Genomic DNA, 15283 nt, shown 5'->3' with positions numbered 1-15283 from the left:
GAAGGAGAAAGACAAACATGGGATATACTCACTTATATAGATCTATAAGATATGATAAACATAATGAAATCTATACACCTAAAAAAGATAATCAATTGAGTGGACATGGGGTAAGATGATCATTCCTCATTTAGAAAGACAGATGGGATGTGCATTGAACGTATGACAGGAGTCTACTGAGCGCATCTGAAAGACTCTAACTAGCAGTGTTTTCAAAGCAAAGACTCATGACCAAACCTTTGGCAGAGTACAGGGAATCATAAGAAAGAAGGGGAGTTAGTCTGATGGGGAAAGGATAGGAGCTCCACAAGGACCAAATATATCTGGGCACAGGGTCTTTTCTGAGACTGACATTCAACCAAGGACCATGTATGGATATAACCTAGAACCTCCACTCAGATGTAGCCTGTGGTAGCTCAGTAACCAATTGGTTTCCCAAAGTGAGGGGAACAGGGACTATTTCTAACAGGAACTCAATGACTGGCTCTTTGGTCTCCCCACCCCCGAAGGGAGTAGCAGTCCTGTTAGGCCACAGAGGAGAGCTTTGCAGCCAGTCCTGAAGATACCTGATAAAACAGGATCAGATGAATGGGGAGGAGGTCCTTGGACTTGGACTTGGAAAGGGGCACGGTGGAGATGAGGGAGGGAGGGAGGGACTGGGAGGGAATGAGGGATCGGGACATGGCTGGGATACAGAGTTAATAAAATGTAACTGATAAAAAAAAAATAAATAAATAAAAAGAAAAAAAAAAAGAACTGAACTCAGAAAAGGAGTGGCTTTGGGCTAAGCAGCTATGCAGACTGGGACCGACTCTTAGGTTTATATAGTACAGTAATAGCTACAGAAAACCTTTCCTGTTCCTTGGCTTATCTAACACTTTATCCCAAATCCCACTTAACAGCAGTACCCATGGTAAGCTGTTTTGTGATTGGAGGGGAGTCCACATAGCCTATGCACCTGCTTATCACAAGTGGCCTGTGCTCAGAGGAATCTCTGGTACCTTCTGTTTGGATTAACACAAAGGGTGAACGTTTTCCAAAGGAGGCCCTAGTTTCCTTCTCAAAACTGCCTTCTCTATGGTAGACCCTTACAATTTCCTTTGATTTATGAAGGAACTGCTTTAGGACAGTCTCTCATATCATCCCTTCTTCTAAGGGTGAACATGAATTACAGAGCAGTACAATCTCATGATGCTAGTGATGTTAGTGAAGTTAATGATATTGGGAAAGATCTTTCCTCACATCATAAGCACTGTAAAAGAGTGGAGCTGTAAGAGGTATGAGGTCCAGGGCCTGGAATCAGCCCTCTGATTCTCTTCTAGAACCAGTTCCCTTCCAGAGCCCAAAATTGTTCCAAGAGTAAGGAAGATAATTTGTGCTATTACATATACACATTCCTGAAAATTTGTCCACTCTTATTTGCAAGTCACATGAGTGACGCAATGGACTTTCTGATAGTTGTTCTGTCAGGGATTCCTGTAAGCTGTTTGGCATTTCCTTCCTTCATTGTATCCAGTAAAACTGGCAGCATGTCTTTGTGCTTGCAAGCCCTGAGTATCAGTGCAGTTATTCCATATTTTCGGGCATAACTCCTAAACTAAGGCTTTTCCTCCTACCCTTGAAAGGAGAAAACAGAGGTCCTAGCAGCTCTCTTACCTCAAAATGTAAGGTGAGTATTGAACTGAGTCAAAAACTGAGATCTATACCTACTACTGCAAGCTTAAAGAAGCTATTTTTAGCAAAGTAATGGCATTGGGTGGGGAATTCCTAAACATTCTTGGACATTAGATACTTTGTGATTCTGGGAACTGGGTCAGAAGATAAACTACAGTCTGGTTCCTGTCTCATAGGTGTGTGCCTAATGATTTAGATTTGTTTCTGTAAAGCTCCCTGGGAGCTCAGATGAGGGAGGAATTATCAGGTCACCCATGAGGTTTTCTTTCAACTTGGAGGAAGTCTGTGGGATCCAAATATCACTGCTTGTAAGAAGAATGAGAAGATGGTTGAAGTGAATTTTACAACCAATCAAGTTGGAAATACATACACGGTTCTCATTCAAAGGAACCTGTTGTTGGGTTTTTCTAGAGTGTTGGAGGTACTCTCCCTTTCATTCCCTTCACCACTGTTACATCCCCAATCTCTAGCTATGATATCTTGAAGGAAAATACACTTTGGATACGTTTTCTTTCAAGATATCCCAAAGCTAACTGCTGTCTCAACATGCTAGGCTATCTTTATCACTGTAGCAGAAAAAAGGACCTGTACACATCCTGGGTACAATAAGTCTAGGATCAACTAAAGGCAGAAACTCTAGGCTTCTGAAGGGAGTCCTATTTCACACAGTCTGATGCATCTGAAGTCAGTCAAGAAGACTGACAGGTTTCGTCACTGATAGTCTGGCTACTCACTTGGACCTTATAGCTCTTGACTTTGTTTCACTTATTCACACCAGAATAAACTGACATGGATATCTGTAGCCATTTTGGTGGATGAGGAAAGTGAAGGTGCTGTCACTCAGGTGATTTACAGTGATCTGGGAAGGGAAGGACAGTAGAAAATTAGTTGTTCCAGCCTGGATGCTTTCTGAATGTGAATGTGTGGTGGAATGCTAGGGACTGAACCTAGGACTTCTTGAGTTCTAAGTAAGCATTCAACAACTGATACATACTAACCCTCTGATTCATCTTTTAAACGATGGCAAGTCTTTTACCAATAGTCCTAGTCAAGCGTGCTATCAGGGACACCTTATTAGTCTTTACAGTGGTAAGATCAGGAGGCTGATTCTGCTGCTCTGGTGTCTTTTCTTGCACTAGTGACTGCTAACTTGTCAAAGTGCTTTTGCTTCTATTTTCTACCACAGATCCTCAGAGTAATTCTGAGATAGGACAGCCATTTTATTTCTCCAAAGCCTCAGTTTTAATTTAAAAGAGAATCTTCAAAGGTTTGCTGCTGGAAGGCTGGAGTGCAGGTCAATGCCTGAACTCTGGAGAGCAATTGTTTGCCTTCTGGGGGCCTCAGGTGGCCCATGTAGAAACAGGAAGTGAGGCCCTTGTAGGATTCGGAGGGTCACAGAGCAACACAGCCACACACAAGTCATTCTCCATGCCCTCTAACATGAAGAGCTCAGGGTGGCCAAGAAAGCAGACACTGGCAACACTGTAACTGCACGTTTTAGGATGTCATAGACCTTTCTAGTGCCAGGGAACTCACCTACTATTGTCTAGGGGGAATATTTCTCTATTTATTAGGATGTAGCCTCCTTTTTAGATAAGGAAAATACCATGTCATTACCATGCAAAAAGTTCAAGGGCATTGTAGATATTTTCGTCTTGGGTCACCAGGTTGGATTTGTGGACTAAAGAACTTTAACCAAGTGAAAAATTGTTGACCATGCCAAGACAAACAAACAGAAAAGAGGGAGGAATTTGTGTTAGAAATGTGGACAATGCAGAATGTCTCCTGGGCACTTTCTGACCTTGCCTTTTCCTTAGTTGACCCTGTATTTACGCACCTGTGGCAATGACTGCATGCAACATGAAGGAACGTTTGTGTTATGCTCAGAGACAAGTGATCCCTTCCCTCCCGATAACAGTAAGTACCTGTCATTACCACAGGATGGTCAGAGTGTCAAGACACACAAATCCCCTTTGATAATAACAGGTTATACCATGTCTGTGAGGAGCATTAGGGGGTCCCTGCCAGTGTACTCTGATCTGATGTAACAAACCAATGTCTATGGTACCCCAGAGATCTCATAACTAAGTAAAAAGAAAGGATTTTCAAACAGAAAATACAGAAGGGGAAAAAAGAACAAAATGGTTGTTGAAAGTATCACAATGCTATGGAATGGGAGTCAAAGGCTTGTATGAGAACAGGGACTCGGTCCATGAGGGAGTATACATTTCAAGGCATTCCAATTCTCTCTGAATCCTATTTGATTAACAAATCAGGAATATTGGCAAGAAAAGATACCTCACTGATACCAGCATGTTCTGAAAAATGTCTCTGGATTTAGAGATATGTCAGTTCTTTTGACTAACAATGGACTGACACTATGTTCTGAAACTAGCCCCAGAGGTGGGACCAAACGATGAGCTTTAGATAACTTTAGATCCCTTACAAGCTTTAGATAACTATCCCTATACCTTGACTTTTATGTGGGTACACAGCTTTGTGTGCATTATGTATCTATGTTCATCCCGAGGAACAAAAATTATTCAATCAACAAAAAAGCAGCATTCATATTCTAGTTGCCACGGTGAAAATGCTTTTATGCTTAAGGAATAGAAACCTGAGTTTAGGGAATGGCCCCTAATTCAATGCCTAAAATCGCTTGCTATCTGGATCTTGCAACCTAGATCCCATGGTGATAGAAGAGAAGAAATGCCCTAAAGTTGTCCTCTGACCTCCACACATACACTATGGCACATGTGTGCCTGAATTTATATACATTTTTTGTTATTGTTGTTGTGAGCCTACCTATAATGAATGAACCATCACTCCAGCCCAGAGTAATAAATTTTAAGTAACTTGGATATTGGGAACCCTTAACAGGAGACCCTGAAAGGCCTTTAAGCACTTGGTTTGAAAAGGTTTAAATTTCTGAGAAGCGGAGTAAAAAAATCAATTTACAAAAGAGGGCAAACATAGCTTTGTTTGTTAGGGTGACTGAGCTGTTTCCTGAAGAGAGAAGCATGCTGGGAGGCTGGCTGCCTCTCCTATTGGCACTGCTGGTGGCTACATGGGTGCTGGCAGTTTGGATCTACCTAACTTGTAGGCAAGGTAAGGATGGTGACTCTGAAAACACATAATGAGATCCTCCCCACCTGTATGTGTGGGAAAAAGACATTGTTGGATGTGGCAGCAGAAACCTGTACTTTAAACCCTTGAGAAAAACAGATTCAAGAACATCATCAATTACCATTGAAGGCTAGCATGAGCTACACAATGACTTCTTTCAACAAAACCAAAAAGGAGCTCTTAGTGTACCTTGTGAGTTACTCCTATATCACAGCAGAAGATTAACTTCACAGTTTAAGCTAAGCCACCTGAACTTTCACCTCAAGAAATCTTGTGGGGAAAGGAAGATGGCACCTACCAGCATGCATCATACAGTCTGAGTGGCACAGGATTCCAAACCCCGAAATTAGTGAGTGAAGGGGCAGGTGAAGCAAGAACATAAAATTGAGGCTTCCTGGGTGAGAGGCTACTACCTGGGGGCTGTGACAGTTAAGCTCCAAGTCACCCTTGGACATCTCCAGGGACTGAGAGTGGTAAATATTCAATCAACCTTCACCTCCCCTTGCCCCAAGCATAGACCTCTCAGTGAATGAGACAGCAGAGGCAGGCATCCCAGGTCTGGATCCTCCGTACTCACTGACTGAGACTGCAGAGGTGGCTACCACAAGTATGGGTCTCCCTATGCTGCCTGGAAGCCAAACAGAGGACACCACTGAGCTCACAGATCTCCTACACTCTCATTTGACCCTGCGGGCCCAAATATGAGAGTAGAGAACAGGGGGAACCCCTGTGACTTCTGATTAGTCCTAGGAGCAAGTGAGTGTTCCTTCAAGTGAGTGCATGCAGATCCAAGGTCCCTCTACACTAACAGCCAGCTACCAGATGCCTCCTACCCACATCCTCACAGTTGGCAAAATAGGGTTCCTTGAGACAGTGTTCCCAACATTGAAGCCCCTGTTCTGTGAGTCTACCAGTGGAGTCCAGGCAAACAATTCCTGGAGCCCAGAAAATCAGAATACGAGGTGGACAGTACTAGAGGCCTGTAGGCCATTGATGTATTCATGGCACCTACACATCTACATTGTGCCTGCAAAAAGCACTAGGACCTGTACCCACTCCTACACTTAAGCTCCACATTACAGGCTCTAGCACCCTCTCGTTAAAGGCACTCTTCCATGCACACTGCCATGCTTGTGCACATGTGCCAGCAACCTTCTACGTTTAGTTACAGTTGAAACACAAAGATCAATGCTCAAACTGGTGGACCTCTCTAAACATCCTAAAGAGTACAACAGAAACCAGAGACAGATGGGCCCAGTATGAAGTGCAGACACCAGGAAAAATTAGCTAAGCTTATGGATAAGAAGACGGTTAGAGGTTGGTTTAAGAACACATCCAACAAAATCAAGGCATCATGGCCACCATTTTATCAGAGGAGAAAGCAGATGGTGGGTGTGCATATACAAATAAGCATGGGACAAAGAACAAAATCACAACTGCAGTGTGGGACCCACAGGTGGAGAGAGTTTTCCATTGCTCTTTACAACTGTAAGCTTTCAGAGAGCACAGGATGACACCATAGGATACAAGCAAATTAGAAAAGATTATTATGCAGTTAGACCCACTCTCGCCAACCACCAAAAGGCTGAAGCTATGCATATCAGTGCAGGCAAGTACTTGTAATGGGAACAAATCACAAATAAAATGATCAAAAACATTGAGTGCAAAGAAGGGTAACTGCAAAGCAAAAATTATTTGTATGATAGAACACAAGAATCCTCCTGTTTATAGTACCCCCATCAGTGTGCCACAGGCCTTCCAGTTCATGATGGAAGGGTAGTGCAAGGGCTTACAAATTGCTACCTAGTGGCCATAGGCCCTGGTTGTCAGTACAATCACTTTTACTGCTTTAAGGAAGTGTTCAGCAAAGAGCTGCATCATGCATCCTTCAAAGGAGATAATTTTCTTCTCATATAGGCAGTACACAAGCTTTGGTGTGGTTATCGAAGAGAAGAATGCATCCAATAGGGACAAAAATGCCAAGAAGGAATATACAGAACAGTCTGTATGTTCTGGGCTACAGATAGTGGTCACCACAATTATCATGTTGCCCCCAACAGTTTGCAATGTAGACAAATGAAAATACAATAAAAACTATTTTCTGGACTTTAGGGTTCTGTGAAAGTCTGAGGAATATAAACTCTGTTAGAAAACTCTGCTTTTGCATAATTTTAAGGAGGAGGAAGAAGTAACTGTGTTTATATAATCTGTAATTGTTAGAGAAAAATGCTTCAAATAAGTATACATTATCATGAAGAAGTTGGGTAGTAAACAATTTTATCTTCAGTGGGAATTGGATAAAACATGCTTTTCCCAAGACATGTTAATACAATGAACACTAATTGAATTGTGTTTGAGAGTATGTCTTTGTGCAGTAATAGAGAGACTAATGTGTAAACAGATAGATGATAGGAATATACATAGGCAGATATATAGATATATAGATTGATAGATAGATAGATAGATAGATAGATTTACTAATAAGTAGAGTTCATAAATTATAGAGAGGATTACAGTATGAGTCAGAAGGGGGAGGGATGTAAGGGAAGGAATTAGGTTTAAAAAAGATATACATGTATAAATTTGTTTTTAACAAAAAAAAAATCATTTTCTGTAACCAGTATTCAGAAATCATGTATAATTAAAATGCTGGCTATTTTTACTCCACAAAGCATCCACATGTGTTTTCACAGTGAATTGCTGATTTTTTTTCTCTAGTGGCGTCCTGAAGTGGAATAACAAAAAAACATTGTGAAACTATTTACATATTACTCATGTAGAGAAAACACTTTGTGTTAACCATTTTTCTAATCTGCTTGGAACAAGGTACAGATAAATAGTTTACAATGTCTGATCAGAACTCTTACTTACCAACAGAAAAAAGACAAAATGTACTGTAGAATGCAATTTAAAACCGTCTTCATATTTCAGATTGTCGGGAAGATCCTGAGATTAATTGCAATGTCACATGAGTTAACTTATTCTTAAAAATTATAAAAACCTACAGGAAATGTTTGTCTCTGTTTGTAATGTATATGTTCCATTTGTTGAGATTTCCTTTTAATTCATCAATTTAAATTGTTACCAGAACAGAATATAATGCCTGTTGTCATAGTAAGTGAAAGACTACAAGTTAAGCAGCTGCTTAGAAGTTAGGTAAAAGGAACAATGTCTGTATTATATTATATCTATTTTCTTGGTGAACATTTTAGTAAGAGGTGTTAACTTTAAGCTAACAAAAGATGCTTAACCGGCTATTGTAACACAGACTCTCTGGTTCAAACATACAGGAGCTTTCCTTTGGGATGAACAGAGAAGAAAAGAATTTCATCTTTTTAGACAAGAAGTAAAGAGGAGTGGTGGCCTTTTCACACTCTACGTCCAGATGTAAAAGTCAAAACATTTTTATTACTTTGCTGATTTGTGTCTGAGCTTTGTTGACCATGCTAAAAGAAGAAATGGTTGAGAATTAAAAGTCAGTGTTCCAATCAGCCTCAGATACAAATTAACAGCAGTCACATAAAGAAGTGTAACTCTAAGTTGAAAAAGATTTAGTGTCTTGAAACATTATAAGTATCAATGATTTATTCATTGTTTCCCATGTTGATACAAGCCAAATTCCTCAAGGTATATGATTTGAAATTCATAAGACTTTTCTGTAAAAATGATGTTTATAAATAGCTTGCCTTCTCAAAGGCGAGGTTTCTGGAAAAACATCAAATGTGAACACTACCTATGCTAAAACGTGTTTAACAATTCTAGTTATAATTCATCCCTTTAAAATCACAGATAGTTTTTCCATAAGAGCACCAGATAAGTATTTCAGCTCTTGAATTTATTTTGTACAGACACATACTCAACCAACTGTTTCTGGTTCCTCTTTTGTGTGGACAATTGAAATACTATTGGTACCTGCCATCTCTTGTCTTGCCTTCTCCCAGAGCCTCTGTGCTTAAAGACCCTGTACCCTGGAGTGATAGAGACATCTTCTGTAGTGTGTGCATGGTTACTTTCTTTCATGCCTGAAGCTACAGGGGTCTGGCTGGGGGGAACTAGGTGACAGAGGTGTAAGTGAACAGTACTTCCTGGTTTCCACAAAGAATTGGCTACTTGCAGAAAACTTTTTCTATGACACTGTGGTTGCCATGACAACGAGGACAAGCCATTCTTTCCTGGTTACAGATGTATTTCTGAAGGATACTCACAGACTGAAGAGGTGAGATCAGTAGACAACCACAGGAAGCATGTAGGTAGGTGCCTTCAGCCAACCTGAGTGACTCTGTGAGCTGACCCTCTGAGTGTGCCCTGGGAGCCTGTGTGCTTGTTCATGGGACAGGAGTTGTTGTCACTACTACTGTTTGAAGTGAAGCCCAAAGGACCCTGCCTTGTCTCTTTGTCCTCAGGTGACAACCCTTTGGTGCCAGCTTTATCATTTCAGGCCATGAAAGCATAGTTCCCCAACACATGTGAATGGATACCTTTTCTCTCTTTGGAGATGATTGTCACTTGTGTGCTTGACAGAATGACTGCATCTGTGTGGCAGCACCTTAATGCCTAGATAGTTGTGGCGTTTGTTGTCTTAGAGAGAAGCTGGAAGGCATTTAAGGCAGAGGTGTATCTGGGCCTCCCTTTGTGGCTGGGGTGGAGGCTTATGAGTGGGAGGTGGGTGCTGACCTGCAGGCTATTTTTGGAAGATTGTTTATAGGAAGTGGTGATACTCTCCGGGCCTGGATATCTGCCACGGGCCTACAAAAAGATACCTGCCTCTAATACTGGCCACTAATGGCAGTTGGGTATACTGAAGTAAAACACCTGGTGTCATGAATACCCGAGGAGAGAGGAGAGGCCAGACTTTGTTCCCCCAACAGGCATTAGTATGTGTCTGTGTCTGAGACTTTACAGTGCTCTGAGTTGGGTTAAGAACCATCTGGGAATTAAAGAGTGTGCAGCCATGGATTCCCCATAACCCACCAACACATCAGGATCCCTCTGTGTGTCTCTGCTCCTCTGTGTGACCAATATACACTATACCCTTCTTGCACCTTCTCATCAGACTTCCTTTAACCCATGTGTCGGTCTTGCACACAGGAAAGGAAGCTATTGTTCCCATCTGCAGAAAATGTGAATAGACTTCACACACAGCAATTGTGCCCAAGTTCTTGATAAAAGGCCTTTGGTCCCAGGGCTGAAGCATGTACTGAGACAGGGATTTCAGTATTCTACTTCTTCTGTTTTGTGCCTCTGGAAAAGAGAGCACTGTTTTTGCCAGAAAGGTAACTATCACAGAAATTTCAGCAAAGCATTGGTTGAAAGTAGTGGTCTGGAGGCAGGTGATGCCTGAAACAGTGGAGGCAGGTGGCAATACCGATAACATTTAAGCAGTCTGTAGGAAGGGCAAGGACTTTCATATGCCCTGGAGCAACAGGCATAAAAAGACAGAATACACAAAGGGGGTGTGGGTGGCGGAGTGTGGACTGATATGAGTGCATGCACATCTCTCTATGTCTGGGTTACAGATGACGCCTGAATAGCATGGTTTGTGGGCTTGAACACACACTTTGTATTCCCAGATATGATTTCTAAGTGAAGTATGTGAGTCTGAGAACGTACTGCCTGAGGGAAGCTGAACATTGTGCAGACCTGTGCAGCGTAAAAAGGGTGCATTTTGTAAGTATAACTCACATATCTGAGGTTTCTAAGGGTACCCTGTGAGGCATGGTGTCTGGATGGTGGTGATGTGGTTGGGCCTGATGGTGCTCATTCATCCTTGCTGGAGGGCCAGTTCAAGGAAGATCCAGAAGAAGACAGCCTAAGGTACCTGAGGGGGTTATAGTTTCCTCTGTGTTCTCAGCAGACACCTGTGTCCCAACGTCTAGGACTCCAAGGGAGCTGCATCAGAGGGAGCCAGCTAACCATGTTAGATGACACAGCCTCATCAGAGGAAGGGTTCCTGTTGCTGATCACTAAAATGAACTCCATACTTCCAACATACGCATTTAGTGCTGCATCATCCAGCAGATGTGGCCTGAGACACACCTAGCCTCCTTTATGTAGATAGCCACTTTATGCATTGTGAGATCAGATTTGAAGTCAGTAATGCTTGGAAGGGAATGCAACAGGAGAGACACTGCACATTTGCATTGTGAATAGGGGGCTAGCGTGTACCACCAGTAGTTTATGGATACAGGGGTTCAGAAGGAAAGGACTGAGGAATTGAGGAGAATGTCATTGCTCTCCACCCCCTACTTCTGTAAGGTTAGGAATTCCTAGGATAAGATCTGGGGTCTCTATGCTCGGTATGGCCACACTCACAGAGGGGACCTGTTGTAATGGGAGTTCCCAAGATGATTTGTGTCACAGGAGCCCCCAGTTCACAGTGCTCTGTTTCACTATGGCTCATGGTGCCCTGGTAATGTCAAGAATCAAATTTGCATCCTAGCATGAATAGTGAACATGGGTGGCATGTGGGTCTTTCTTGGTTCTTCCTCTGTGTTGTAGTTCTTCTCAGCAAGCACAGCCTCTTGAGGATCAGACAGATGAGTTTTCCCTCAGGTGACATGCACACTGCTGATAGGAAACTGGCCGGCTCAAGGAAGAAGCAGTCAAGAGCAGATTAGCTACCACCATAAACACACACACACAGAGGGAGAGACAGAGAGAGACAAACAGACAATTGGACAGAGAGGAGAAGAAAGGGTTGAAATTACACTGAGATGGTTAAGGGGAGGACTATGTTGAGAGGGACAGTATGGAGGAACATGAAGAGGAGAGCTGCAATACAGATGAGATTGAATATCACGAGACCTAGGGATGGGCACATGACCATCCATATCATCAAGTAGCTACTTTAATTTCCTGTCTAAGACTTTATGGATTAACATTAGGGCACAGAGGTTGGAGACAGGAGAGGTCAGTGATCTGTAATCTCTTGGATGAATAGTGCTCATCACAGGCAGATATGGGTGTGCAGGGTCTACCATAGGCTTGACATTGCAGCAGGAGGGTGCACAGTTCCAACAGAGACACTTGTCTCCCTGTCATGTCACATAACCCTGTTGCTTGCCATCTGAAATCACTGAGTCTTCCAATTAATTAATAAGCATGTCTGTTTAGTAAAGAAGTAGCTTCTCTTTGAGGATCTCGCCAAGTGTGCCATGTAGACACTTGATGCCATAGTGAGGTCCACAATGGAAACAGAACTAAGCTGAAAGATTGGTGGTGGGCTGGTGGGGTAGCCAGAAGCTATGAAAGCAGCCATCTTCTCTTACCATGTTATGCGAATCACCATGAAGAGTTCCCCACCTCCTTGCTGCTCAACTTAGAATCACACAAGTATGGAAGGCTCATGCACTAGGTTGTCCATAGGCATCCTGGGGTTGGCAGAGCAGGACTAGCTCCCTAGGAAAGAGAACAATGAGGTTTCCTTGGCAAAAGAATCCCAGGGAGACCTAAGGTACTGACTGGTGGGCAAGAAAATGCACAGCCTTTGTAATGACATCCACCTTTCTGGGACGAAGTTAAACACTCCAGACTTGGGGTTGGGAACAACAATAGTACAACTGTTTCCCACCTGCTCTGGACCTTTTGCATATCTTCTCCCACATCTGTAGAACAGGCTTTATGAGCTCCTTTGATTACCCTTGCCTCCCCTGACCACGCTGATGTGTCCATGCTGGTTAAGCCTATTTATTTCCTTCCTAATGCAACTCTGCTTCCTTCTTCCACCATGCAGGGGAAGCCCACATAACCCTGAGGGAAGTCAGCTCCAGCTCCTCCACAAGAATCTGGAAGGAGGCCAGTACCACAGGCAGGAGAGCCTGGACAGAGACAACTGTCAGGCAGTCACAGTGCCCACCAAAACCAAACTGCTCACGCTGTAGTGATCAGCACAGCCCCAGAGTACTGTCACCATGAACTCTGCAGAGTATGTGCTGTGTGGCTGGAAGGGTCAGCTGTGGCCTGCAAGGGTGTTGTCCAGACCCAGGACATCAGCCCATAGTAAGAGGAGAGGGGCACCTTTCTTGGAGGTGCAAATCTTGCCTATGGGGGAGAAGACAAGAGTGAGGAGCACCAAAGCAAGGCCACTATCCAAGTCTGAAATTGTGAGCCTTGCCTCCATGGCAGGGAAGGAGTCACAGGGCAATGGCTCACCAAAGCAGACCAGAGCATACAGAAGAGCCCTCAAGGTGGCTCTCGATATCCTGGGGGAGGGAGGCTGTTTGCAAGGTGGAAGGACAGGTGGCCAAAGAACCAGCACAAGAACAAGTCCTCAAAAGGTTCCAAAAGAGCAGGCCAACTCCAAACCACGTCCTCGCTTTCGCCTGCGCGTGCGTCTGTGCTTCCAAAAGCACAACCAGAAAGGCCAAGAGCTCTCCCAGAGGAGTCCTGGAAAGCAGCACCGTCAGGGTCCTGTGTTGCCAGTGGGCTCACAGAAAGTGCCCACAGTGCGAGGTGGAAAAGCCCAGGCACACACCACTGTTGGGCCTCCACACTTTGAGATGAAACAGAATGTCCTAAGAGGCATCAGAGTACGGCCATGTCACACAACACTGGAAGGAAATTCTGGTCGTAATGCATGCATGAAAAAGCTAAACACATCCAAACCCAAGTCTTTGACTGCCTCAGCCTCCAGGCAGAGTGTACGGGCTAAGAAAGAGCAGCAGGCTGCTTCTGGGCCACTGAGGTGCATCTGGTCTTCGCCCAAAGCCCTCAAGCAACAAGCACGTTTTGCTGACCTACACACCAGGGCTACTGGAGGCCAAAGGAAGAATGCCTTCCATGAGAGCAAGGAGGACCACGGCCCGGGCACCCTGAAGCCAGCTGCAAACTCGGCCTCAGCAGCTTGCATGCCTCCAATCCTGAGGCTGCGAAGATCCCTCCGCATTGCTAACAGGAAAAGGAAGATCCACGTGCTGTGTCCACATTGCAGGGTGCCAGAACTGGAACCGTGTGCTCACTCAAAGGTGACGAAGACCAGGTTCAAGAGGAGGCGTTCCACCATTCAAAAAGCACGCCAAGCTGCCAAGGTGGCTTCTGCCCAGCTACAGAATACCATTGAACGAGGAATGCTGGTCTGGTTCAAATTTCAGGACCTTCCATTCTGGCCAGCGGTGGTAAAAAGTGTCAGCCAAAATGACAAGATGGCGAGGGTGTTGTTGATGGAAGCTAACATGCAGTTTGAGCACAAGGGTGTCCGTGCCCCTCTACACAAGTTGAAACATCTGGACTGTGGAGAAAAAATATCACTCATAAGAAGAGCCAGCAGAGTGTACAGCCAGGGCATCAGCTGGTGCCTCACAGTGATCGACCACTACAGAGAGGGCCTGGCCTGTGGCGCCTACCTGGGCTCCTTTATGGGCTATTACACTGCCCAAGTCAGTTACCCGCTAAGGAGGGCCATCCAGGAAGGAGACCTGCACATTGATTTCCCTAAGGTGAGCTATGTGGACCTGGAAGATTGGGAGGAGGAGAATGCCCCAGGTGGGAAAGGCCCCCGCAAGAAAGTTCTGCCTGACCGTATGAGGGCTGCTTGGGACAGAGCCAACCAGAAGCTCGTGGACTTCATAGTGAAGAGAAAGGGGGCCGACCAGCACCTGCGGGAGATTGTGCAGGGCAGAAAACCGTCCAGGTGGGTGGACAATCTTTGGAAATCAAGGGGGGAAGACTTCTGTATTGAGACCTACCTGGAGGATGACGACCAGTTGCATCTTGTGGCCAGGCATTTGCAAGAAATATGCAAGGAAGCAGATGAGGCTCTGCTCTCCCTGACTAGAGGAGATAAAGTGCAGTTTACCATGGACGTTCTTCTTCCAGAAGCAATCATCTGCTCCATCGCTGCCCTCTATGAGCTCAGCTACAAGGAGGCAGAAGAGAAGTACCTGCATGGCCCACCAGTGCACTACCGTGAGAAAGAGCTCTTTGAAAAGAACCTCTTAAAGGCAGCCCGGAAGAGGTCAGCAGTCAGAATTGGGGCTGCCAGGGCCCCTCATGCACCCATTCCTTAGAAGGGTGCTCACTGCTATCAGCCATCACCCCTGCAACTCCCAAGAGAGGAGAGAGGAAGCAACTCCAAAGAGGAACATCTGGGAGACTGTGGGGTGTACTTTGGGCACTGGGACAACTGCTCGCTGAGTGTTTCTTTCCCCACCTCGAAATAAATATTTTCTTTCCTGATTGACAGTGCAGATGTCTACATGGGCTCTACAGACAGACAGATTCTGTTAGCTTCAGGCCAGACCAGCCCTCTCTGGCCTGTGCCTAGGTGTGCACAAGTCCTGTGGGTGCACTTCCCTGGAACCTTGCCAGCCCTGAGTGGAGCATTGGCTATCTTGGCATAGCCTTGCCCTCTCTGCAGTTTCCCAACATACCCAGCCAGCACATCAGGTTAATGATGACACCTTTCTCTGACTTCCCCACACTTCCTGTCCTCTTTTCTCTAAGGTGCTATGGATGGAGCCAGCTTAGCTTCCACAATTTTCTTTCT

At 44.5% G+C, this 15283-nt stretch overlaps 1 protein-coding gene and 1 pseudogene across 1 annotated transcript; one reads left to right on the top strand and one right to left on the bottom strand.

Moving 5' to 3' along the window:
* Positions 1–12471, bottom strand: part of LOC132649925 (COP9 signalosome complex subunit 5-like) — a 136279-nt pseudogene extending 123808 nt beyond the window's left edge.
* A 239-nt stretch (positions 12472–12710) lies between these two features.
* LOC132649924 (PWWP domain-containing DNA repair factor 4-like) lies at positions 12711–14804 on the top strand. Its single transcript, XM_060374701.1, has one exon. The coding sequence runs from the start codon at positions 12711–12713 to the stop codon at positions 14802–14804; it is 2094 nt and encodes a 697-aa protein (XP_060230684.1).
* Positions 14805–15283: the final 479 nt, after the last annotated feature.

The sequence above is a fragment of the Meriones unguiculatus genome, chromosome X (assembly GCF_030254825.1).
Source record: "Meriones unguiculatus strain TT.TT164.6M chromosome X, Bangor_MerUng_6.1, whole genome shotgun sequence".
NCBI classification, from domain to species: Eukaryota; Metazoa; Chordata; class Mammalia; order Rodentia; family Muridae; genus Meriones; species Meriones unguiculatus.
The sequence above is the reverse complement of the archived record's forward strand: the minus strand, read 5'-3'. Positions and strand labels throughout refer to the sequence as shown.

Bases quoted from the DNA above. Each gene is read 5' to 3' on its own strand.
- LOC132649924 (XM_060374701.1), top strand. From the start codon at position 12,711: ATGAACTCTGCAGAGTATGTGCTGTGTGGCTGGAAGGGTCAGCTGTGG.